The sequence below is a fragment of the Archocentrus centrarchus genome, chromosome 2 (genome assembly GCF_007364275.1).
Source record: "Archocentrus centrarchus isolate MPI-CPG fArcCen1 chromosome 2, fArcCen1, whole genome shotgun sequence".
Classification (NCBI taxonomy): Eukaryota; Metazoa; Chordata; class Actinopteri; order Cichliformes; family Cichlidae; genus Archocentrus; species Archocentrus centrarchus.
In genome coordinates, this window is record NC_044347.1 from 25,122,482 (window position 1) to 25,150,268 (window position 27,787).

General features: G+C 40.1%; 1 protein-coding gene across 1 annotated transcript in view; it reads left to right on the forward strand.

The window, feature by feature from the left end:
* Positions 1–8,958, forward strand: part of LOC115794157 (gamma-aminobutyric acid receptor subunit gamma-3-like) — a 129,008-nt gene extending 120,050 nt beyond the window's left edge. The window contains exons 9-10 of the mRNA XM_030749484.1: positions 4,351–4,544; positions 8,642–8,958. Of these exons, the coding sequence (XP_030605344.1) occupies positions 4,351–4,544; positions 8,642–8,923 (476 nt within the window). The 3' untranslated portion in view covers positions 8,924–8,958. The remainder of the gene's footprint in view (positions 1–4,350; positions 4,545–8,641) is intronic.
* The last annotated feature ends 18,829 nt before the right edge of the window (positions 8,959–27,787 follow it).

Sequence of the window (27,787 nt, forward strand, 5' to 3'; positions counted from 1 at the left end):
TTCATTTATTTTTCAATAGTTGACACTTTATGCAATCCACAAGCTTGCATGATCTAAAACTATCTCTTGGTAAAAAAAAAAAAAAAAAAAAAAAAAAAAAAAAATTTCCAGCTTCTCGTACTTTTTTTCAAACCAGCGGTCGTGAATGTGCAGATCTGGAGCCACCTGAGGCTCTTTTGCCCATCTCTACTGGCTTCTTGTCAATTTGAAACAAACAAAGAGGAATATGGAAATGCTTCTAAAATGATTCTTAAAATTCTCCAACTGTAAAAATAATGTAGCTTCTACATCAAATTCAAGAATGATTTAATATGTTCATCGTAGCCTGCCTCCTGGTGCTTTATTCTCTTAGCTTAGCTGAACTTAGCATTGGTGTGTATATATACTAATGGCTAGATTTGAGTCCCCCTAGCTATGGATTCAAATTCCAAAAAGAAGAAATGTGGAGAAAAACAACAATTAACCATGCATGGACAGATTTGTTTACTTTCACTGCCAACGCTCCTGGCTTACCAGTATGTTTGATCTGCATTGAGAAATTGACAAATAAGAACAACAAATAAAATTGCAGAAAGAAATTTCCAGAATAAGTACACCGCACTTGCTTAAAAGTCAGCAAATCTAGGACATCAATTCAGTGACAAACAAAGAGTCAACCCCCAAAACAGGAATAGTTTTACACGTGGAGGCCACTGACATTTTTCCCTCTTCATCCTTTCTGACTGTTTTTCCCTAGCTTTGAATTTGGCTAGGGTCAGTGTCACTACTGGTAGCATAAGGTGATACCTGGACCCTACAGAGGTTGCACAGGTAGTCCAACTCCTCCAGGATGGCACATCAATACGTGCCTTTGCAAGAAGCTCTGCTGTGTCTCCCAGCACAGTCAAGAGCATGGAGGAGATTCCAGAAACAAACAGTTACTCTAGGAGAGCTGGACAGGGCTGTAGAAGGTCCTTGACCCATCAGTAGGACCAGTATCTCCTCCTTTGTGCAAGGAGGAACAGGATGGGCGCTGCCAGAGCAACAAAATGACCTCCAGCAGCCACTGGTGTGAATGCCTCTGACCAAACAATCAGAAGCAGACTTCCTGAGGGTGGCCTGAGGGCCCGATGTCCTCTAGAGGGCCCTGTACTCACTGTCCAGCACCGTGAAGCCTGATTGGCATTTGCCATAGAATACCTGAATTGGCAGGTCTGTGCTTTTCACGAGAGCAGGTTCACCCTGAGCACATGCGACCACGTGAAAGGGTCTGTAGAAGCTATGGAGAACGTTATGCTGCCTGTAACATCGTTCAGCATGACCAGCTTGGTGGTGGGTCAGTGATGGTCTGGGACTCACCTTAGCTAAAGCCAGTAGAACATCTCTGAGACATTATTTTTCGATCCATCCAACACCGCTAGGTTGCACTTAAAACTGTCCAGGAGCTCAGTGATGCCCTGGTCCAGATCTTGGAGGAGATCCCCCGGGGCACTGTCCATCATCTCAAAAGGAGCCAAGACATTGTCAGGCTTGCATACAAACTACTGAGTTGCTGCAATGACATTTCAGCAGAATGTTCCAGCCTGCTTCATCATTTTATCACTTTGATTTTTGGGGTGTTTTTGAATTCAGCCACTGCAGGTTGACAATTTTCACTTCCACCAAATGATGTGGCATCCTTTCATTCCTAACACATCATGCAGTCCATTTTTTCCCCTTTGAGATCAGTGCTGCAGCCTCTCTATCAAAATTTGAGGGTCTATTGTATCAAGTGCTGCACTTGAGCCAAGTAGTACAAAAACAAAACATTCACCAGTATCAGCAGTTCTTAAGATATCATTTGCAGCCCTAATAAGCACAGGCTCAGTACTGTGATGCTGTCTAAAACCTGACTGAGTATTTTCAAAGCTGTTCTGACACAATGTTTCAAGAAGCGGTAGACAGACCATCTTCTCCAAGAGTTTTGCTATAAAAGGTCTGTAATTGTTGTACTCAGAAGGATCAAGGCCAGGTCTGATAGTGGTTGGACACAGGCTGTCTTTAAGTATTCTGGAACACCGCCAGAGGACAGAGAACTGTTAATTATGGAAAGCAACCAAGGCGCAGTGACATCCAAAACTCCACATAGATATTTTGGAGGTGTCATATCAACACAGGCTGAAGAACACTTCGGTTGGGCCACAGCACTTAAAAGCTCGTCTATAGAGACTGGCATGAAAGAAGATAAAATAGTATGGTCAGGGTAGGGGGCATCAATAAAGAAAATCAGGAACTACTATTTTGGATTTTATAAACTTATAGGATTTAAGAGACGGTCCACTGTGTTACAAAGAGCTCTGGGGCTGTGCTTATTAGTGTTCATTAACACAGAGAAATAGCTGGCTTTTGCCTTGTTATTGTTTTTAAAGGAAAAGATTTAAAAGCTGGACCATTTATTGAAACTCCTGAGCTGCCTTTGTACAGTTTTTAGTGGTGTTAACTGGTCAAATTGGCCTTCATATTGCTAATTTAACATATACTACAAAATAAAAGACTTTTGTTTCAGTAGGTCTGTTGAGCTTTTATTTTGAAGAAAAATGTGGAATCCCTGCAAATTACATGGATACATCACATTCCAAGATGTTACGATTGCAGAAGCACAAACCAAGATGGTTGTCAGATCTGAGACAGGAAATATGCCGACACAGGGAATCTCGATCCCAAACCCCAGAAGAAGAAACCCTGGGTCTAATGCAGGGAATTGTCAGACCAATCGCTGTTCCAGAACTAATTAGGACAGAGTGCCATATGATGCAATGGAGGAGATCACTGCTCACATATACCTAGTGCAGGACCCCCCGGCACAGGCAGCAGCTGCATTATGCCAGACTGGTGGCTGCAAGCAGCAGGGCTTCAGCTTTACATGCAGTTAAAGTTGCAGATCAAATACTGAGAAAACAATTAAAGATCTCAGAGAGCAGCTGAAAGAGGCTCCAATTCATAAACTGGAGTCTAAAACAGAGGACAACCTCAAATCTGAGCTGAGTCATGGTCTTGTTGAAGAGAACAACACTGCTAACAGACAAGAATCACATAACTGCAGAACTGGACAAGATCATCAAGAACCTGCAGGAACAAAGCAGCCACCCTGCTGCAGAGCTGTGTGTGCAAACTTTCAACCCAATCTGCTGAGGGTTCACACACAGGCTGTGCAGAGGCTGATTCACCCATGCAGTCAAGGAAACAAGAGCAGCTATCGAGCAGCTCCAGCAGCAGCAGCTCCTCAGAGCTCAGAGACACCTGGATGAGCAGGCTGCTAAACACAGGGAGGACCAACAGAGATTCTACTGTGAAGCTACTGAGCTTAAAACCAAGCTTTGAACCAGTGAGGCCCTTCCTGAAAAAAATAAATAATTTGAAGACACTGAAGTTGGAGCAAAAAGTAGAGGCAGAGAAAGACTTCCTGCAGCAGACTTTGTTGTCTCTGCAGAGAAAGCCAAGAGAAGGACAAGGTCATAAAAACTGGTTTACAATAAAAGTTGTTTTTTTCTAACCTGAAGTGTTTCCAGTGCTTGAACACAGCTGTAAAAAGTTCAATAATGCTGCAGCCAGTACAGAAAGATATTGCTGATATAGTTACTGACAACATATTTGAGACTTACCCAATATTCTTTCCTCAACAGCAACATCATTGGTATTTAATTAGATATAAAGATGATTTCTAGGAGGCTGGGTTACATCTGAAGTATTCCCCATTGGCTGGATGAGGAAATATTACAAATTACCAATAAAAAAAAATATATTTTTTAATAAAAACGTATTATTTTGTTTATTTTGGCAACTGTCTTCATAAATGTAGCGCATTCCCATGCAAAGAAGGAATTTCTGAATGTGTGTCTGTCTCATTTTCAACAACTGATCCAAATTGATGACAGCTGCAGATGTACAGTTGAATTATAGCTGCATTATTTCAGAGACAAGTCGTGATTCATGATTCAGTCATGAGGAAATCTCCGGATTTCCGTCATAATTCTCTGTAAAAGTGCTTAACCCACAAATCTATTCCTGACACATCATTTTGATCATAAGTAGAAAGAGAAAGAATAAAAAGGAACATTCCATTGAATCATTTGATAATTATTACTGCTCTGCTGCACCACCCTCAAAACGTATCCCGCTGTGGGCGTTTAATAGAAAGGACTGATGCAAGTCTGGGGACATCTACCCAGAATACCCCATATGTATTATTAATGGTGATTAATAAAGCTCTGCTCACATGTTACATAATCACTGACATCCACATGGGTCAGCCCGCTCCTGACCAACAATTCATCATGTGGTCTTTGCAGAGCGGCTCTCCTTCCCGTCCTCACGCTTCTGTTCCTTTTGCAGGAATCACCACAGTGCTGACCATGACCACCCTGAGCACAGTGGCCAGAAACTCCATTCCCAGAGTGTCCTACGTAACTGCCATGGACCTGTTTGTCACCGTCTGCTTCATGTTCGTCTTCGCTGCCATGATTGAGTACGCCATGCTCAACTACTACTCCTACAGTATACGCAGACCTCCCCCTAAGAAGAGAATGGTAAGCCTGTGGTGAGTGTGTGAGCAACAGGGTGGAACGGTAAAGTGCATTTGCCCTTTTTATTTATATTTGCATCCATCGGCGCTACAGCTGCATCAAACTGCTTGTAAAACGTCCGTCTTTTGTTAAGTCTTAATTTAAAGCTCTCAGTAATGCACCAAGATCACAGATGGACATAGCCTCTGGGTCTAAAAAGGAAGACTTCCAAAAAGTAGAAGTGCATCACACTTGCATTCTTTCTAACAACCAACAGGGAGTCTTAGAGCACAGCTACAATGTGGCCGACTTGTCACAACTGTATGAGTGTACAGTGTTCTTTGTGTGGTAAGAGCCAAAATCCCAAACTCAAGGCTCTGAAATGGTGCAAATATATCTAGGTCCATCCTTCATATAAACTATATGAGTGCTGACGTGACTTTTTCTTGCTGAAACATCAATCAAAACACATGTATTAGATACCGAAAGACATGGAAATGATCAATGACAGACAAGTAATGATCAAAAAGGTTAAGAGGCCGCTATAAATAAATGCAGAAGTATTTGTGGTGGGGGACTGAATTGAATTGAATTGAACTGAGTGGAATGTATAGCAGCTGCATTCATAACAGTCCAGCTTTCTATTAAATAATACAGCTTATAAGTTTCTCTTCTGCCAGTATTTTATTTGCCAGGTTCTTTATGGCATTAAAAAGCTCGTTTAAGGAGCTGTCTCTCCAGCGGGTCTTGCAGATGAACTCTAACTCTATGATTTTGGACCACAACTAGCAGCTCGTATTCCGCTCTGCTCAGCTATGGATCTCCATAACAGAAAAAGGACGACACAAGCTGCAGTCCAAGACGGTGGAGTTGGAGTAGATCCAACACTGGTTTAGAAACTCACCGGGGAAGTAGCTAACTGATATTCACCAGATTGCCAATGACCTGTTTAAGGTTGTTAGGCAAAGACAGGTTCACGTCTGGTCCTTTTACAGAATTCTTGCTTATTTGGAACACTATAATGGAAAAACTTTGAGAAAAAAAAAAAAAAAGTAATGTAAAGTAAATGTATCAAAAGAAAACCCGAACCCTAAGAGGTTGCTGATGACCTGGTGGGTGTTAAGTGGTTAAGACGCCTGAAGAGGGAAAAAAGCTACTGAATGCTTCCTTTCAGTGTCTTCACTGTAATCACACCAGCCTTCAGAAACTGATATTGATTTCATCCATAGGGCGCCAAAATATATATATATATATGTGTGAAATACACAATATCTACCCAGAAATCTGACATGTCTGTATTAGCACATGTGTGCGGTTGAATGCATTTCTTTTCTACCCGTCACTGCCGTGTGAGAGCCTACCACACTGTGTGGGCGTTCTCAAGGCTGCACCTGCCGCGAATGCTTTAATGGCGTCGGCGCACATCTACTGAGACTGAGTCAGCCACTGTTGCTGTCATTTCCCTCTCTCCCAATCCCCTCCCTATTCATTATTTTTCTCCCAGTGTAGAGGAGTTCTGCTGAATGTGTCTCAGGGCTAAAACAGACTACCAGCTCAGGCTGAATAATTAAGTTGTGTTACATTCAGTCCCCTCCTCTGCATCTCTCACTCTTCACTGTCTGTGGGGAAGCCTCATACCCCCCCTCTCCATCACCACCATTCGTGCTGTTCCCTTATACTGCCCACTCTGTCAATTCTCTTACTCCACATGACACATCTAACTCTTCTTCTCTCTCGCCTACCACCCTTCCTTTAATAGAAGGATTGGAGGACTGGAAAGCCATTTTAAAAAGATTTTAACCCAATTAGTTTATCCCTCGTGATTTTATGAACATCAGGAAGGAAGCCATGTAACAAATTTTCTCAGGAGATACTTACTCAGCTTTCTGGTCTCAAAATTCTGGCTCCAGCTGCATTATGTGAAAGATAAACAAACAAACAAAAAAAAAACAGAACTGAGGTTTGTTAGCTATTTGTACTTTTAGAAATCACTTTAAAATATGATTGAACATACTGCACTGTAATTAATTTCAAAAATGAATTTCTACACCTCAGCAATCACTGCGGTGTAACAAAAGTTTATTGATTTATAAAATATTATTGTTGGTACTGGTTTATTAATTTTATTCCAACTCATAACAGCAGAAATGTAGAGAATGCCACATTGTGGAAAAATCTATTCAGCTCATCAATAGTGTGTCAAATGGTGTTTTTCAGCACTCAAACGCATCAATAAATGCATGTCAGTGCTTTGTGTCTTTATAAACGCACCATTTTGCACAAATGATAAATCGTACACGGTGTGATCGTCTACTGAAGGCACAGTTTCTCCTTTAATGCTTTAATGAAACATAGTGCAACACAACAAATAGGCAACCACTTCAAATTCCCAGTAATCCTCTGAACAGTCAAGCTTTGCTTTTATAGAGTGGTACTGTCGCAGACTTCTCATTATGAGCTGCAGCTAGCTTATTAAACTAATGGTCGCTCCATAAAGCAGCATAAAATGCTGCAGTTTAATTTTTGTGGCTTTAATTGTGGCTTTAGCTGCTACAGTGCAGCATGCTAAAAGCTGACTGGCTACAGCCATATCAAAAATCGATGATGTGCAAAGACGTAGCAAAATGTGAAATAGATACAAACTGTCACAGCTAGCACAATTTTGAACCTAATGTATTTTGGTGGAAAGAGGAATGCATGTTTTTGAAACTCTTCAATATCATCAATTAGCATTTTCCTCTGAATAAACGAAGCTCAACACTTCCTCTTAATTTTCTACATTAATGGGCTTGGAGCATTTCCTTTCTAGGCAAGCTTCTATCGTGAAAAACATCAGGGTGACAAAAAACTGCATCCTTGGCCAACAGTGAGTTAAGAAGCCTGATAATGCTTTTATGCCTGTACGGTAAATATTAAGCTAACTACCTAACTTGGGAAAAAGACTGGAACCAGGAAAAGCATAGGTAAGATGTGCCTAATGCTGCAGTTACAGGTGGCTGAGGGCCACAGCACAACCACAATTACTGCGACTGTGTGAACTTCGAATGGACTAGTTCTTATATAGCACTTTTCTACTCAATCAGAGCACTCAAAGCGAATCTTGCTGTCTTTGAAATGGTTGCTTCAAACACCAGATTTGCAACCACTCAGTTTATTACAAATACAAGCAAGCATCTGTTAATGACAATATGACGATTAACTGTGATAAATCGCAAATATGCTGCTATCTGTTGCAAATCTGTTGGCGTCTACATACCCAGAAATTAATATAAAACGAAAATCAGATGAACTTCTTATTCAGAGTCCAGCCTGAACCTCATGGATTTGAAATAGAAATTCAGAAAATTCTCCAAAAATAGTGGTGTAAATGCTGCAGGATAACATTTTAACTCTAAAATGATAGAGGTGCTCGGCAACCTTGCTTTTATTCATGGCAACCAGTTGAATCAATTGCCTGCTGCACAGAAACATATGTCAGACAAGTTGCACTCATCAGCGTAGACCGACTGCAATGTGCTGACAGTCTGTCTGCATTTATACACGAGACAGCAATTATTTGCATGCCTTCTCTAACCTGAGAGTCACTGCAGTCAGTCCGAGTCGGACCGCAGTGACTCTCAACCTGTGAAATTGCACTGCGGTCAAAATTTGGCTGCCACAACTATTTGCAATTGGTCACCGAAAAAATTAAATGCAGTCATCAGGTTTTTTTTTCTTATTGCATGGACATTGCCATCCTATTTTTACTCTAGTGTGACTGAGCCATAAAGATTAAACCTCTGAAAAAAAACCTCTAAAACTTCTGTTTTATGGAGTTGTGGTCAACTAGCTCACAGTGAGATTTTATAGGCAAAGCTAATCAGTAGACTGTTACTTCAGATTGTGGCAAGAAAACATGTAATAAACCGGACATTTACTAACTGAACATCAGCTACACGTGCTCACTGAATAAATCCTCCAAATATAAGATTGCTAAGTTAGCAGCACTGCATTGAGGAGATCCAGGCTTTCCATGCCTAGCTATGGCTCGTGATTTTTGGTGTAACAGTCACAGCTCTGACGACAGATTACGCAAACTCTTAATTAATTTGCCCTACATCTCTCTCTGTTTTATCTTTAAGGCCTACTCATCTTTCAACATAGGTCCCACCCCTCGGCCTATGATGCCCATGGGCAACTCCCTGTTCTGGCATGACTATGATGACAATTGCCTGCACGAGTGCCTGGACGGGAAGGACTGCAAGAGCTTCTTCTGCTGCTATGAGGAGTGTAAAGAAGGCGGCTGGAGGAAAGGACGGATCCACGTCAACATCCGTGAGCTGGATGCGTACTCCCGGGTTTTCTTCCCCACCTCCTTCTTGCTTTTTAACATTGTCTACTGGGTCAGCTACCTCTACCTCTAGTCCGTCTCAAGCCGTGATGTGTGGGCACTGCTGAAACGGCCCCCAGCACTTTGCACCACGGCTTGTGATTTGAGGTCAGTGCTAAACGTAGGGGAAGAAATGAGGTGGATCCGCTGTGTGGGACTTGTGAGGGACATGCTGCCTCTGGAGTGATATGACATATTAAAAAATACATGTGTGCTGGGGTGCACAGTGTAAAGGCCATGATACTCTGAGCAGCGCCACTCCACCGTGAATAAAACGCTCAGCAGTAGAGTAACAAGCCGCCAGCATTAACTTTAATGGATGGCTCCCACTTATGACTCTCTCAGAAACCAAACAACAGACAGCTGTGACTTCAGAGATATTCGGGAATGGGGGTTGCAGAGCTGACTCTTGGTCGTTGAGATGGCGAAGCACCCATAGTGCCTTCTTTAGAAAGGGTGCGGCACCGAGAGAAGCAGCTTCAGAGTTTCCTCCATTATCTTTATTACCTCATCCATCACACCGCCGCATGCTGAGCTGTTTAGTCTTTGATGAAACAAACCCAGAACACAGTTCTCACCACTGGAGATGTTTAAAAACCAACGCTCACCATTCATTTTGTAGCACATTAGTTTTAGTTGTACCCTAGAATTAGTTTCCTTTTTAAAAAAATAGTTGTTTTCTTGTTCTTCTTCTTATTGGAACTAGTTGTTCTTTCACAGCAGGTCACATCAGCTGTTACTTGTTAAATATGGGTTCAAGTCAGGGGCAGTGACTGTCTGGTAAAATATTACTTATTGAGTCAGTGATTATTTTGTTGAACATGAATATTTTGTTTGAACATGCCGTTTACAGTAGATGCCAAGAAGATTTGGGAGTTTTTAATGACTGCTGGGCTATATTCTCTCATAACAACTATATAATGAACGCATAAATGCATACTAATCTAAAATTCCCCTGGTGTAGTTTGTATGTTACAGTAAACAGATCAGGGTTGGAGTACTGCTACTATTTCTGAGAACAGGAAAGGCACAAGCTTTTTTTCATATTTATATAGATTGTTAGTTTTTAACATGATTTATACATTACTTACATTGACATTTCAAGGAACTGTACTTTACATTCTCCAATCTTTGTTCAGCTCTTTATTTAACTCACTGGCAGAAGACTTCATTTGGGGCTTATAGGTTTATTTTAAAGACAGGTTTTAATTCTTTTAGTCCTCTTTCCAGTTAATGTGAAATTGACTCTTTTCCATATTTACTTTTTTTTGTATAAATTATACAAAATTTATAGTTCATGTACAGCAACAAATCATCAACTGGCCTTTTCTCTGAATGATATTAAGCCTCTTAAACACAATTCAGTACTTACCTAAAAGATTTTCCATAAAACTCAGAGCACCAAGCTACTATGCTAGCTGCTGGATGCTATAGCTGCTCCCCTTTAGTGTGTTTATCTTCTTTTTTTTCTTTTTTTTTTTTTTTTTTGGATCATCCACTAATTTACTTGCGCGTCCTTAAGAGAACTAAAAGCATGACTTTCTTTTCTGAGAGTTGGTCGAGGAGATCAATTTATATATTCTGAATATGAAGGTAGCAGCAGCTAGCTAGCAAGCCTGACTCAAACTAGGGAGAAGCATCCACATCTGACCTAAGGGATAAAAATCTGTCTGCCGTGACCTGTGAAATTTTGTGCAAAGACCTGTAAATTATTTGGCAACTGGTGAAAACAATAAATTAGCATCTTTAGGTTTACCAAGCAGTAGCTTGTTTCTCAGTGAGCTTTACATAGAGCTAATAGTGCTAATAAACTTTGGTATTTTGGTTTCTGCTCTTTTCTAATTAGGCAGTTGTTAAATGTGGCATACTATTTGCCATACATAAATGAGAATGTACTCTGTATATAAAAGCTAAACCGACTGAAACCATAAACTCTTCAGAAAAGTGTTTACTGACACCACAGATCAATTTTCAATATAAAAATTAGACTTTTTTCTTTTAAATCCGAGCATTCACCTTAAATATTAGATTTGGCTAAAATTAACTTGAACCCTATTCAGTTTCAGATGTATACCTTGAAAGCTCCAGTTTTGCTTACTTTTATTTTCTGTTGAAAATTGAAAGGAACTTAAGGCCTCGTGCCCAGGTGGAAATGACCCCAGGTGCTGTAAAATAGGTTCTACATGCACACACACACCCACACACACGCACACACACACACGCGTGCGCGACACATTGAGCTGTGTAGAAAAACGGATGAAGCAAGATTCTTCTTGACGACTTTCGACGGAGTCCCACATCCTCTCCTGAAACATGTAAAACCGATGCCATACGTGGAGGCGTGCAGACACACAAGTTGGACCGGACCAGTGGCGTTTCAGACATGCTTTTGTTTACTGTAAGGTGTTTTTTGCAGTTGTTTGGCTTTGTAGAACAATCAGCCCTTTTCTTCCCTTCTCCCCAACACACATACACTTTTTCCCTGGTATTTGTATGTTCAGAGAAAAGCTTTTATGTAAGTTGTATCTAATTAATGTTTCTATTTTCATACAGGTATATATGGAATGTATGTTAGGCCAGTAGCAAGGCCAGAGTCAATCTGGTTTCAGTTCAGTCAGTTCGAGCAGCTTAGATGAGTTTATATTTAAGGTTCCTACATATTTTATTTATGAGGCCTCCAACAGCCATTTGTGTCCTGCCCAGAGGTTTTAAGTAAAAATCAAACAATCTCAAGGGATGCTGGAGAAACAACAAAACAACAATTATTTGTGGGCCTTATCTTATTCTGCTGATTTAACCTCTAAACATCCACCAGGTCATTGATGACCCATCTAGGCTTTGGATTTTGATTTTGCCACAAGCTTAAAATATAAGGAAATTTTCAAAAACTAGAAGATGTAATATTTCAAATAAAGGCATTACTGATAAAAACTTTTCTATTTGGGTTTTCCAAACAGGTCAGAGTTCTATAAACAGGGGTTAACATCAACTAAACTTTAACCCTAATCCTAACCTTAGATGGATCACCTTCTGATTGTAAATCTCTTAACCTATACCAGGTTACCACTGACCAGTCCAGGGTTAGTATTAAGGGTCGGGTTTCGCTTTATTTAACTAACTCAACTGGCAAATTTCAATAAACTACAAAAATGTCATCTTTCAAACCAAATCTCATACATACCTTCTGTAAGTACATGTTTTCTGGATGTTTGGTGATCAATCTAGAGTTAAGAATGGGATAACTTCCAGAGAATTTTTGCTTATTTGGAATTTTCAGTTATTATTGAATGGGTAGGTTTGAATTTTGTTTTAGTAACACACTAAATAGGTTCAGAATCTAGAGCATAAAAAGGGATGGACATTACCCCTTACCATAATGGGTCACAGGTAACCTGGTCAGTATTAAATGATTAACACATTAGCAGTTAATCAATCTATGTAACCAACTGTGAAAGAACTGACTGAACTGACCAGAACTTGGGCAACACCGCCGTAAACTCTCCTCACCTCTGATATTTCTACTACACTTTATAAGTGTCTTAGTCCATGTAGATACTTCAATAAGATCAAATATCACTATTTTCTACGTCTTAACAAAAACCACCTGTGTGTTTCAGTTGACTGGGACCTGTGTTTATAAAGCCTCTTTGAAATCAGAGTACTAATCCAGGATCAGCACTGGCGAGCATAATTAAGATGCTCACGAGCCTCTTCCAGAGATCTCATCACCCCCTTTACATTTTCCCAGTTTAGGCTAAAGTGGGGAGTCAGTCGCACAGAAGTTTCAGAAAAAAAATCACTTCTTTTTACTCTGCTCACCAATTTTATTTTGATTATCAGTGAGATCTCTGGGGGGGTGGGGATGGGGCTGTATGAATAAAGAAAAAGCCACTCTGCTCTTGGATCAGCACTCCAAGGGGAAATATTTTATGAAAACTGACTCTGGAGTGAAAATAGGTATCTTTTTTCTAGTGCGTGGTACATTATATTAATAAATAACGTTTTGGTCAAGTGCTACTGTGATATTTTTTTGTGTTAAAGTTTTTGAGTGTTGCTGTAATCCTGACTCATGCCTACAGGAGGAAAGAAATTGCATGTTACCTCTGGTAAATTGCTTCAATTGCTTTGCTGGATGGTGTCGAGCAATAAATTTGAAAGGGTTTTGAAATGTGAAAGGACAACAACAAATTTTCCTTGTGGAATTTCCATCACTGGGGTTTTAGTCTTGTGCCCACAAGCGTATCCAGTCTATATCCTTCTTACTTTCCTACTGCTGGACTTGAATGCCTCGCCACTTCAGTTTTTTGCCCCCCAGTTTCAAAAGGTTTGAACAGGATAGATCACTGATACATTATCAAAAGTGTGACCATCTGTCAAAGCCACTGCAGAGACTGTATATGACTATAATGGCACAATACATTAAGTTTAGCTAATTGTAGATTTAAGCTACAAATGCAATACTTTATAACTGTTTTGACCTGAATTTGCCAAAAAATTGTCAGTTCACATTTGTTTTATTTGTAGAGCCCCAAATAAGCCTCACCCTGTGATCACATCCTCAGTGACTTTGACCAAGGCATGACTGTTGGTGTCAGACAGGCTGGCTTGAGTGATTTCAACACTCCTGACCTTCCTAGATCAGTGCTTCTCAATTATTTTTTGTTATGCCCCCCCTAGGAAGAAGAAAACCTTTTGCCCCCCCCACTCTCAGAACCGCTCTACGCTGATAGTAGGCAAAAAAAAGTGCACCATAGAGCTATTCCTTACTGACCACACTCTGAAAATGAGAGCGCCACTGCCACCTACTGTTGTGGATCTGCAATTACAATTTATTACAGTACCGCAAAAAAAAGAATGGTCCCCGGGGTCAGACGTGCCCCCCCCTGGTAGCGCCCCCCCCCCCCACACACACACACACACACTATTTGAGAAGCACTGTCCTATATTGTCCTGTACGACCTCTAGAGTGTATTCAGAATTGTGCAAAAACATGCTGGTGAATATCACCACTAGAAAAGGTACTCTAACAGCATGTTCTCATTCTAAACATCAAATACTGGCTTTGGTGCCAGTCCAACAACTATAGCAATACTGAAAGGAAACACTAATTTTTTTAAAGCGCAGTGTTTCATATGTTAAGGTTGCAGAGCTGCGGTTGGGGTCCTCTTGTGTTAAGTCTCCATCAGTGATGTTCCACCTTGTTTGGTTATTTCCTGTTTTATTTTGGTAACCTGTTGTCTTGTGTGTTTGGTCTTTACTGTACTTCCCTTGTCTGGTTTTTAATGATTTGTTTCAGCTGTGTTTGTGTCTCATTCAACACCTTGTTTTCACTCATTAATTGGTTTCATTTGCACTGCCTCTTTGCTTTTAGTTTCACTCACTCGCTGAGTTTTGGCTCCAAAAATACTCAGTTAGGTTTAGGAAAAGATTGTGCTCTGTGTTAAAATGCACCCCTTCACGACATTAACCTTTCACATGTAAACGTATTTAGCCAGTGCATTTCAAGGGATCCTTTACAGGCACTCAGAGTAAGGACTGGGCCATACTATTACCATGTACGGTTGCACAAGGCTGGAATGGGCTACAAGACCATCAGTAAGAAGCTCAGTGAGATGGTGACAACTGTTGGTGTGATTATTTGGAAATGGAAGAACTATAAAATGGCCATCAGTTGTCCTCAGTCTGCAGCTCCATGCAGGATCTTTGCTCATGGGGTGAGGACGATCATGAGAAAGGTGGTGGATCAGCTCAAAGCTACACAGGAGGAGCTTGTTAATGATCTGAAGGCAGTTGGGACAACAGTCACCAAGAGTACCATTGGTAACACACTACGCTGTAATGGATTGAAATCTTGCAGCACCCACAAGGTCCCCCTGCACAAGGATGTACATGTCCGTCTTCAGTTTGAGAGTGAACATCTAAATGATTCAGGGGAGATTTTGGAAAAAATGCTGAAACCAAAAATCAAGCTCTTTAGTATCAACGTGACCCACCGTGTTTAGAGGAAGAGAAATGTTGATGATGACCCCAAGAACACCATCCCCACAGTCAAGCATGGATGTGGAAACATTATGTTTTGGGGCTGTTTTTCTGCTAAGTGTACAGGATGACTTCACTGCATAAGGGCCAATGAATGTACGGTACTTGTTCTTTTAATCTTGTACAAGAACCTCCTTCCCTCAGCCAGAACACAGAAGATGGGTCGTGGATGAGTCTTCCAACATAACAGTGACCCAAAACATATCACCAAGGCAGCAAAGGCGTGGCTAAAGAAGAAGCACATTAAGGTCATGTAGAGGCCTAGCCAGACCTCAATGCTATAGAAAATCTGTGGAGGGGGCTGAAGCTTCAAGTTGCCAAGAAGCCTCAAAAAAACCTAAAGGATTCAGAGTTTCTGTAAAGAGGAGTGGACCAAAATCCCTCGTGAGATGTGTGCAAACCTGGTGACAAACTATAAGAACCATCTTACTGCTGTGCTTGCCAATGAGGGATTCTCCACCAAGTACTAAGTCATGTTTTGCTTTGGGATCAAATACTTATTTCACTCGATGGCTCAATTTATAACTTTTATATAATGTGCTTCTTTCTGGATTTTTGGTTGATATTCTGTCTCTCTCTATTAAAATTAAACTACCGTAAATATGAGAGATTCTTCATTGCGTTATAAGTGAGCCAACTTACAAATTAATCAGGGGATCAAATAATTATTTCCCCCATTATACAATGATCCATCCATGGTAAATGGTCTAGTTCTTATATAGCGCTTTTCAACTCTAGCTGAGTACTCAAAGCACTTTATACAACACGTTTGCATTTACCCATTCACACAAGCACTGTTTTCTATTTCAAAGTGCTTTCTATCTAACATTCACACACATTCATACTCTGACGGTTGCATCAGAGAGCAACTGGGGGTTCAGTATCTTGCCCAAGGATACTTTGGCATGGACACTGGAGCAGCCAGGAATTGAACCACCAACCTTCCAATTAGTAGATGACCTCCTCTACCTCCTGCCCTTTGATACCAATAACTCAGTCTACATGAGTATTCCTGCTCATCATATGTGTCCTATTCTAATGGGTAATTCTAGCATGAAAATGCACTTAACTCCTGTCACAACAAAAGTGTTTTTTGGATTTCTTATCCTCCCTACAGTGTCGTTTTTTAAATGCAGCACGGTGTACTTATTAATTAAAGAACAACCTAATATGAAGAATACTCAATAATAAATACCTGTAGTCTTCTGCTGAAGAAATAATTTCTGCATAAATATGGTTAAAAAAAAACACTTAAATGACCCAGGAAAGGTTCTTTTGTTGCAGGTCTTCATTGTATTACCTGTAACCTTGAAATACTAAGTTACAAATTTACAGAAAATATATTTGACCAGTGCACATTCATAGGTTTTATAGACTCCTAATTCAGTGTTTTGATGGAATAGTTCACAAATTAGGATCGTTCCATACAAAAGTCTGAGTTACAATTGTCCTCAGGCAGTCTGCCTTCCTAATAACAATGATACTACTAATATCCAGTGACAGATGCATGAGCATGTCACTGCTTTACCCTGAATTTGGTGACCTAGTTTGAAGCAAGCGGCATGAACAGGCTACAAGCGAGAGACTGACAAATAAGTGGAGTCAAAGAGGGGATGTTCCAATGTAGCTCCAGCACCGCAAGAACTGGAAGAAGTTCCTGCCACCTACATGGTGCAAAAGCAGGATGGCAGGTGTACACTGTAGTGAATGTGGCGAAAGAAAACCCCTAACACAGTAGAAAACTGAGACTGTCAGAGCACGCATGCTCATGCCTGTGAAATGACAGCTTTGCTTGAACGAGGAACCGACACGCCATGTGAGAAAACCTACTGTAGGGAATATGTGTGTGTGCGCATATGGTACTTTCATATGGAAAATGTTCATGCATGACCACATGGCTGCCTCAGTCCTCCTAGTAGTTTGTGTGTGCGTGTGCTAATACTGAGTGGGTGTGCATTTCTGTGTGTATTAAGTGATATTAAGACATATGTGGAAAACCTGGGTCTGTCACAGAAACAGAAAGTGCCATGCAGGGCAGGAAAACCATCAAACTAAAACAAATCTAAAATATGATAATTGGAAACAAAAGTAAACAATGTGCAACTCAGAAACAGGAGGTAGATTTGCAGTCGCCCTGACAGAGGCCCAGCTCTGCAGCTGGAAGAAACCAAGACTGCTGCTGCTAGCAGTGCTAAGGTTAGCCAAATTCTGCAAACTAATCTGACACAGCATGTAAATTAGTCGCCAGGAACATTCCTCATACAGGATCCAAGATGGTGCAGTACAATTTTATGCAGGAAACTACACACATTTAAGTTCTGTGTGATTATTTTAGGACTCTTTAAGAAACAAAATTAAAGGTTTTCCAAGGAACTGTTTGCACATGTTTGAAAAGTGCTTCATAATTTATGCATTATTTCTGTTGTGGCTGATATTTAATGCCAAAAAGACAAAAAGGAAGAGCATTTCAGAAATGTTTTCAGAAAATGCATTTGTTTGGTTTCCGTTTCAGTCATTTATAACAGCTGATGGACATATGCCAAATAACTTTGGGTTTTTTTTTTCACTTTAATTTTATTTATATAGCACCAAATCACAGGTTGAGATACCTGTCACCTGATATTCTTATGATATATAATTAGCCCTTCATTTTTATTTATTTATTTTTTGCGTGTGTATGTGTGTGCATGCGTGCATGAGGGGACATGCATGTGATGTTCCCCAGTATCCAAATCTTTTCAAGGCCAGCAAAATGCATCTCAGTAAAACCCAGCAACCAAAAACTTAATTAACAATAAAGAAACTAGCAGAAACAAAATCAGGTAGTGTGGTGATTTTGAGGACACCCCCACTCTCATCAAAGTCACCAGATTCACCAGAATCCAAGTGGATGCAACCTACAGCAAAGAAGCAGTGGGCACAGATTCAAGCTGTGTTCATTCATTAGAATCAGAATTTAGATTGTAATAACATTTGTGTTCCCATGTAATATCATTTTATTATATTAATATAGCTCAAAGTTCAGTTAGCTTTGCACCAAAATAGAGAGGAATGTCATCCTTGCTGTGAGTCCTAGACTCCTTGCTGTTGCCATCTATTTGGTGATTTACTTTCTTACTTTGAGTACCTTTCAGAGCCTCTACTTTTTCACTTTTACTTGAGTAAAGAAGTTGATTTGTACTTAAACCTTTACCACATTTTTTTTTAACACAAGCATCTGTTCTTCTACTTAAGAAAAGAATGTCTGTACTTTTGCCACCTGTGCTAGTTAGACACAATGTTTCTAATTATTTCTAATTTCTAGTTTTAACTGAATTTAGAAGCACGAGATTAGAGGTCATCTAGATCTTTTTGTCTTTAAGATACTCCTGCAGTTTAACTAATTGATGTGTATCATCTGGCTTTGTGGATAGATAAAGCTGGGTATCATATGCATGGCAATGAAAATGTATGCAATGCTTTCTTGTAAGACAGTATAAGGAAAACATGTATAATGTAAATAGAACTGGTCCTAGCACAGAACTCTGTGGCACTCCATAACTAACCTTAGCACTCCTTTAACCTTAACTAGTAATAACTTCATGGATTTCTTCACAAATAAAATTTTAACCAATAGATAAACAATTAACCATCTCATAGACAAATCTAACCCTATGTTCAGCTACTTTCAATACTACTAATAATAATAAACAATAATGCATTAGTCTTTTCTAGACACCCACCCTACAATTTCATGCACTACTCATTCACACCTCAATCATACCTGGTGGTGGTAAGCTACTAATGTAGCCACAGCTGCCCTGGGGCAGTCTGTCAGAGGCTTGCTGCCAATTTGCATCTACGGCCCCTCCGACCACCACCAAACACAACCACATTCACACTTAGGCAATGTGGGTTAAGTGTCTTGCGCAGGGATACAATGACAGCATGCGCTCAGACAGGGACTCCAACCAGCAACCCTCCGGTTGCAAGGTGAGCACCTGCCCACTGCCAGCCCACTACTACTATTACTACTACTACTACTACTACTATATTTATTTAGACTTTCTCTCTGATTCATCTGTCTTCAGTAACTTCAAGTTACTTCCTCCAAGCCATCAATGTGTGCATCAGACCACATTCCTACTGTACTAGACTGCTCAAAGAACTTTAATTAATGCTTCAATCTTAAATATGATAAATCTATCTTTATTAATGGGCTAATGGCCTTCAAGGTGGCAGTAATTAAACCATTACTGTACTTAAAAGTCATCACTTGATCCAGCTGTCTTAGCCAATCTCTAACCCTCCTTTTCTCTCAAACATTCTTGAGTAGTTGTAAAACAGCAGAGGAATCATCTGCAGAGGAATAGTTTATTTGAAGGGTTCCAGTCCGAATTCAGAATTCATCACAGTACAGTAACAGCATTAGTGAACGTTACAAATGATCTTCTCATGGCCTCTGACAGTCGACTCCTCTCTGTGTTTGTTCTGCTAGACCTCAGTGCAGCGTTCGATACTGTTGACCACAATATTTTATTCTATAATAGTCTGATAGCAGTACAAATCACCACACTCGGTGAATGCAAGTTACTGTTTCCATCACAGAAAGGTGAAGGTGTATCTCTACCCTACCTCTTAATTTAGGAATCCTTCAGCAGACACAAATGTGACTCCACATTTTGTTGAGTGGCAGGGTGTAGCAGCCAGATTGGAAGCAGGCCAAAGGAAAGGAGTAGCTCTTTTCTTCTACCACTGTCATGTAGACAATCCTGTCAGCCTGTACAATATGTACAATTGCTAACATGATAAACTAATATGGCAGATATTGTAAACATTACACCCACTAAGCCTCAGCAAGTAAGCATTGTTGCTGCCAGCAATACATTTAGACACACTAAAAGCAAAATTAATCCAGTGGCTGACACTCATGGCCAAGTAGTAGCAAAAACCAGGGAGAGTGATACTAAGGAACCGGTGAACTCAATCAAGGTAGGAAAATAACATAGGAGGGAAGTCAAAATACAGAAAGCCACATGAGAAACTAACCTTCAAAATAAAACAGGAAGTAAACTGAAAGAGGGCTCAAGAAGTAACACAACCGTGAAAAAAAGTTAGGATGAATTCAAGAGGTAAACATTCATAAACACAAAGGAAAATAAAACTATAATAACACTCCATTAACTAGTTGTTTATTAATATGATTTTGGTAAGTTATTGGCTCTTTATCAGTTATTATCAAGCACTTAAGGTCTTATTCTTTACGACAACTATTCAGCTGGAGCTTTCCATCAATAACTTCTTGACTACTGCTTATTCATAGTAACTACGGAGGTTTCTGTGCACAAATTGTGACCTTAATATACTCTGAAAAAAATTAAAAATTATAATTGTGAACACAGCTTCAAAAATTCAAATCGTAAGCACTCAGACACTGAGATGCTTCTTGTGATTATGACAGAATGTTGGATAATCCAATAACTTTTTTTATATATATAATATATTTGAAGAAAGACTTAAAGAAGACATAAAACACTATATAATCTAATCTACACCATGAAAACCTACTCTAATATTGTGTCACAGATTTAACACTGTCTGTGGAACTGGATTTAAAAACGTAAGAGTTTAAGTGTAGTGCCTTTTTTGTTCAGCTACAGAATGTAACATCGCTGGGTTGGTTGGTTGGTTGGTTGGTTGGTTGGTTGTCCTACATTGGTTTATGGTAGTTAACTAGTGATGGAACCAATAACTCAATGAAAACAAGGAACCAAGGGAAAAGCAGTCTAAGGGGGAAATGTTTGTATTGCCCCTGGCTGCAGAAATGAATTTTGTGTTAAAAAGATGAAGCAGAACTTGTCTACTTTCACTCTTTGCAGTAAGTGGTGGTTCATTGTTGGCAGGCTGCAGTAAAACAGGAGAACACAACAGCTAACTGTCATGCTAGGGTTTGTAGAGCATTTTATAAATGAGGACTGTACGGAGAAGAGGATGTTTGGAAACAGCAAGTTGAAGCCTGATGCTGTCCCCCTCTGTGTTTGATACAGATCATCCCACCCAGCCTGCTAATAAAGTCGCTGTGCACTGTGAAGGAGACGACTGAGCAATCAGCCGGGGCAGTACAAACACGACCCCCTTAGACTGCTTTTTATTTTTAGTTTGCTGGTTTTCCACTGAGTTATTGGTTCTGTTACTAGATAGCTAACATAAACTCTAATGTAAGTCTATTAGCACCAACCAACCCACCCAGTGATGTCACATCCTGTACTCTAAAAGCTGTAACTTTAAGCATGTATTTTTTAAATTCAGCTTCACAGTTTTAAATCTGTGACCATTTTTTTAGAGCAGGGTGTAAATTAGCCTTTATACATGTAGTGTTTCATGTCCACTTTAACGTGACTTGCTTAAATTAAAGTTTCATTTGACATTTCATCATCACTCTGTCCTGTTTTAGATGCTAATAAGCTTTTGTTAGAAAATGTTAGAGTACCTGCTGTTCGACAGCCGCTCCACAGTCTCCACACAGACTTCCCGCAGGGGGGAACATTGCCACTTCCAACTTGTCCCTCTAACAGCAGAGCATCTGATAACTGGTGGGAAGGTTTTGTAGGGAAGATCCCCAAGCAAATGCTCCACAGCAGCTTCCTGACAGCAGACTGACTCGCTTGCCATCGGCAGTGTCCACACCTGTATCAGGTGGTGTTGCTCACCCTTTCCACACCTCCTTGCAGTGCTGGTTGTTCCTCTAGGCCATTTTCTATTATAACTCCCTCTTCTCCTTACTGACTAGAGAGCATATGCTATAAGGTGTCTGGGTAGTTTATCAAAGAAAAAAAACACACCTGTCAGCTTCATCTTCATCATTTTCCAGTTTTTTGTTTGTTTGCTTTATTTTTCTTAGTAATAACTAGTGCTGGGTTACTGGGAGCGCCATCCGCTAAGCAACCTAGTGTAATAGTCAGACACACAATATGGCAGCAAGCCATAAAGTTACTATCAATGAAAAATTGATTATAATTTAAAGAGTAGCCATTTTTAGTGCAAAATGTTTCTCAAAATAAATTACGGCATATAAAACCAGTATAAAAACTGCTAAAATGTGCTGTTTCATGTCCTCTTTAAGAGATGTGATGTCCCTCAGTTCTGTGGGTGTAGAATTCCAGGGATGAGCTGGAAAGTAAAAAATGGCCAAAAGCACTTTTCTAAGAGGCATTTCACAGTCCCCTCTAGAACATGCTCTTGTGGATGCGTTTTGATTTTGTTTAATAAATTCATAACAAGGAGAGAAGTCCAGACCATGATAAATTTTATACATGCCAATGTAATAATTTCCCCAGTTTTAAGAAACCATATTTAGCAAATAATTTACAACAAAATATAACAATTACAGACGACTTTTGATCTGAATGTGTCAATATCTGATATAAAGTGTAACTGAAATCACCTTCCATTAAGAACTGGGAATATCAATGTAACTTTTAATGTAAGAAATCACATCAGCAGGAATCAGTATCCACGGTTAACGAGTCACCTGTGCACCATCTCATAAAGACAAGGCACACAACATGACTCCAGCAAAACCTCAGCACTGAATCGGCATTATTAAAAATTACTAATGATATTCTTATGTGCTCAGATAAAGGTGAGCATTGCATTTTAGTCCCGCTAGACTGCTGACTTTGATACTGTTAATCATAACACTTTTATCAACAGATTACAAAACTGGTATTGCTCTCAAGTGGTTTTCAACATATTTATCCAGCTGATTAATGTTCTCATCTGCACCCCTCGTAGTGTAATCCCCCAGAGCTCAGTCCTTGGACCAATTATCTTTTCTTTATATTTGTTACCCCTGGGCCATCTACTTAATGGGTTTAATGGAATCTCCCACCATTGCTATGCAGATGATACACAGCTGTATTTCTCTGTTAAGCCCAACAACTTTAACAGCCTCTCCTGCCTCAAGGAATGCTTCACTACCATTACTAATTGGATGCATTCAAATTTCCAATCTCAGTTCCAATTAAACAGGTTTTTGTGGTTGGCCTGAACAGTTTCTCTAAAGAGGTCAGTCAGTATGTTGCCCTCCTCACCAGTAACATCACATGATCTGCTAAGAACCTTGGTGTCATCTTTGACCAACATCTGAATTTTTAATCTCAAACCTCATCCCATCTTGTTTCCTTTACCTCAGAAATATCGCAAAACTGTCTTTCAGTCATCTAGAACTTTAAATACACACTTTAATTTCCTCCCGCCTTGCTTATTGTAACTCACTTTTCACGTGCATATCTCAGTTAGCATTCCCCGTCTTCAATTGGTGCAGAACACAGCAGCAAGGCTGCTAACAAGAACTAGCGCTCACATATCACACCTATTCTTGCTTCCCTTCTCCAATTTCCAGGGAAATTCAGAATCCACTTTAAAATCCTATTATTAACAGCTCTGTGTGGACAGGCCGCTGCCTCTACATCCATATATCAGAGCTTTTGATACCTTATCACTCTGATCTTCTAACCAGGGTCTCCTAACTGTCCCACACTCTGATTTTAGAACCAGAGGCGATCATGCTTTGGCGCCCAAACAGGCTTCCTCAGCACTATCAGATCAGCTGATTCTGTGATTTGTTTTAAACGACTACTGAAAACACATTTGTGTAGATTTTCCTTCCTTTAATCTTTTCCGCTTTATTTAGTTTAAATCTATTTGTGTGTATGGAAGTGTGTATGTTGGAATGAATGTCTGACTCTATGGCTGATTATGTGTCTGACTCTATGTTCAGACATACAGATTTTTATTCAAACTGTGAAGCACTTTGTAACTGTGTTTTGAAAAGCGCTATACAAATAAATTTTTACTATTATTATTAAATCATGACTTGAAAAAAAAGAGGAGCTTTTAGTATTATTCAGCCCTGAGCGATGCTTACAGATCTTTCCCTCAGGCTGTATGAACCACTAACAACATCAAGTAGGAGCACAGGGCAGACTGGATGTTGCCTGAGAGGTAAAGCTCAGGGCAACGCAGTCTGCAAATAATTTAAAGCAATTACACTTTTGATCTCTCTTCATTACACACACACAAAAACATCCACTTTTTCCACTTTTACCACAATACCCGTGTCTTGGATTGCTCTGAGGCAGTTCACGGAGTGAGCGATCAACGATCCTGAAGGGAGTGCACCAAGTTAACCCCTCCTGCCAACGTTCTCCGACAGCATATTAAAAAGATACAGAGTTAGGGAACATGTTTTCCAAGCTCCCAATTATATGATACAGCTGTGAAACTGTGATAGCAAATACAGTATGCAGACCAGAGGGTGATAAAAGTTTGGGATCATGGGACCGACTCTATCCTGAGGAGATCTGAGCAGGGCTGGCAGACATATGAATAAATACTCCATATATGTGTGTGTGTAACCCTCACACATAGTGATCTCATGATCCATGAAAACGGAGTGTCTGTAAATGACTTGGCAACCTGGACTGGACCTAAATTTTCACCAATATAAAATATTAAAATAAATGAAGATTAATCATTTTAGTGCCTTAGTGAAAAACATCCATCAATAGCTGGAAGCACACACTTGTGGGAATTCTCGGATGCATCTTGTGACATTTTCAGTGCCTGTTTCAGTTGAGGTGACACAGACACTGATAACAGAGGGACTGGCAGTGCCACATCTTGGAAAATGGAGTCTGTTAAAAGCTGACTGCATTTCTAAATCTTCAACAGGTACGGCGTATTTCACTACTGGGCAGCACAGTGGCACTGGGGTTAGCACTGTTACCTCACAGCAAGGTCTTGGGTTTGTATGTTCTCCATCTGTGTTAGCCCTGTGACAGACTGGTGACCTGTCCAGGGTGTACCCTGTCTCTCGCCCTATGGCAGCTGGGATAGACTCCAAAGATAACTGCCATAATTTTGTAAACTCTGTAAAAATAGGAAAATTCGATATAAAAGACCTGTTGGGTCAAACATATAAAAGTCAACATGGACTGCTGTATAAGGGTAATGTATATGGGTTTAGCTAAACTGGAAGCAAAAAACACATCTTTAGGCTAAACTGGTTAAGCTCAAGTTTAACTGCTTTTGGCTGTTCTCTTATTCACAAAGAGTTGCCACAGCAGATGAATCCACATATTTACTTTGGCAGAGATTTTTATACCAGATGTCTTTCCTGGTGCAACTCTTCCAGGGATTTGTGCCTCCTCCCAGCCTCGAACCAGAGATCTTTGGAGCGTTAGCCATCATTTGAGTGAAACCACTATAGCTGCAATAATTATATTTCAGACAGAACACTGAAATATGATCACTCTTATACAGCTAACTTTTATCAAACAGCATCCAGCAAGTACAGAGCAAACTTTGCATTCATTTGAAGTCATGCTTTTGATCCAAGATCCAAGCTGAAGAATAAAACCAATGAAGGAGACCCAAAAACTGCAATCAGGTAACATGTGGACTTTGTACTGGGGAGATTGAAGGTTAACGACTGTTTCATGCCTTCTCCGACTGCATCAGACCTCTGTCAGGTAATTTCTGGAAAAGTTTGGGGCTGTAGTGCACATGTGAAAATGGATTTTTTCGTCAGTTGTTTGCTGCTAGATGGGCGAATTCTCAGAACTTTTTGACTGAAATCGGTTGCTTGCTTTAGGAAACACCACTGATGTTAGTGGTAAGGCTGGTCTGTTAAAGCTGCTATACATACAGCCTTTAAACCTTCCAAGATTTTTGCAGTATTGAATTGTGGTAGAGTATTTCTTAACACATTGGTGTTAAGAAACAGTACAATTCAATAGCAGTCACATAGAGAACCAGTCAAAAGTTTGGACACACTGTAAAACTAAAACTACATTTCTTGTGTCTTAACCTCTAAAAGAGGTTAATAAATCTTATTGTTTTCTATTTTTCTGTCTCAGCTTTAGCTGGATGTCTGCTTGCAGACTGCCTGCAGCCTGTGTTCACTCTTTCATTCTTTAGCTTGTTAGGCTTTACCTTTCTTAGAGTTCAAAAGGAGTTACAGACCCGCACTCAACTGATGAGTACTTTTCGTCGCTACATGGACAGACGGCTCCAATTATCCGTCTGAGGTCAAAATTATATTTATTATGCTTAAAATCTTAGCGTAGCAGACCTTGCATCCCTTTCTTGATGGTACTTTAAAGTTAGTATTTTAATCTTTGGCCATTATTTTCAGTTAGGAAAGGACTGAAGTGGAAAAAACTGAGAGTGACAGCTGGGTGGAATACCATTGCTGCTTGTTCAAATGTATGCTGGGGTGATCCTTTCTAGTGCAAATGGAAAAATCAGAGCATGGAAGATTATCAATTTTCACTCTCCCTTAACCATCTGATTTTACTCCCCCAGCTGCAGGAAAAGCAGGATAAGTCAGATGTATTTCTGAGGGTTAATAACAGCGATACGATTAGCTGATTTTAGGGAGCAGCATGTGAAATTCTTATGGTCAGTAATAAGGCTGCCGCTGCTCATTTCTGATATGATGAATAGTCCAAATCTGTGTTTTTCAAGCTGAAGATGATTTATGATCAAAGCAAAGGGACTCACAAATCTGTGTCAGCAATCTCCTTTGTCAGTGTGTAGAGGGAATACATCATTACAGTCATGCAACACTGAATTTTGATTGAGTCCTGATCAGTGACAGTATCAAATGAATTCAACAAGATATTCATTCATCAGCTCTAATGTGGAAAAAGCTGTACTGCGGGCTGCAGTGAGGCCTGCTTAGCAGAACAGAAAAAGAACAAGGCTTCAGTCACACTGGAACAAGCTGTAATATATATGTGAACGCAGTACATGTAGTTATATCAAGTATGAATGAGCATTATTTCTAAATTACCGCATTCTGATATATTTCGCAAGAAAGCACACCAGGAAAGAGTTTAAATTTACATGGATTATGTTATTTAATGTCTTGCTCATAGGCATGAAATGCCCAGACCTCCTGATTCCCTGGCCAGTAACAAAATGGGTGCTGAAACATTCAGCTTTAATGTAATGGAGCTAGCAAAATGCAGCCGGGTTACAACTGTAACGCTTACACGTCACTGACACAGCCTTTGGTTGAAGGTCACCTTTACAATGGTGTCTATAGTTTTAACAATTTCACAATTTTAGGCATGGGGGATAGTTAAACGTTAGGGGGCTGGTACCCCACCAGTCCCCCTGGTTTAGCTCTGCTCCTGTTCTTGCTAAGAGTTACAGAGCAGTTAGCACCAAGACACAATTAGCTCAGTTAGCTTAGCCAGAGCTCCGTCTCAATGCTCAGGTATTGTGACAGAGTTCATTTGCTCATTTTAACCATGATGACGGGAAGTTAAGCTCACAGAAAGGGCAGCAAAGCTGGCTACATTGTTGTTATGCACTGCGGTACCTGGTATAATTTTTAAAAAGAAAAAAAATGCATTCATTTCTGTGCTTTGACGGTACTGAAAGGTGGATTTTGCTGGCTTTGAATAATTCCAGATTTGATTGTTTCATTTCCAGTCTTACACTAAGCTAAGTATCTCCTGGCTGGAGCCACAGATGTGATGTGAGACCAATATCAACTAACTGTTGCCCAGAAACATCTCCCTAAATGACAACGTATTATTATAAGTATTAAAAAGATTAACACTGGGTGTTGTTTTTGCTGTGTACTCTGTAGTCTAACCTACCACCTTTAGTTTCAGAAGAGCACTTGAATACATTGGGAGCAACTTGGGGTTCAATATCTTACCCTAGGATACTTTGGCATACAGACCAGAGCTGCCGGGGATCAGACTGCCAACCTTTTGATTAGTAGATGACCTGTGCTGCCTCCTGAGCCACAGCCACCCCATAAAGTATCAACCTATTGTGCCCAGATTTGTCATTTCAA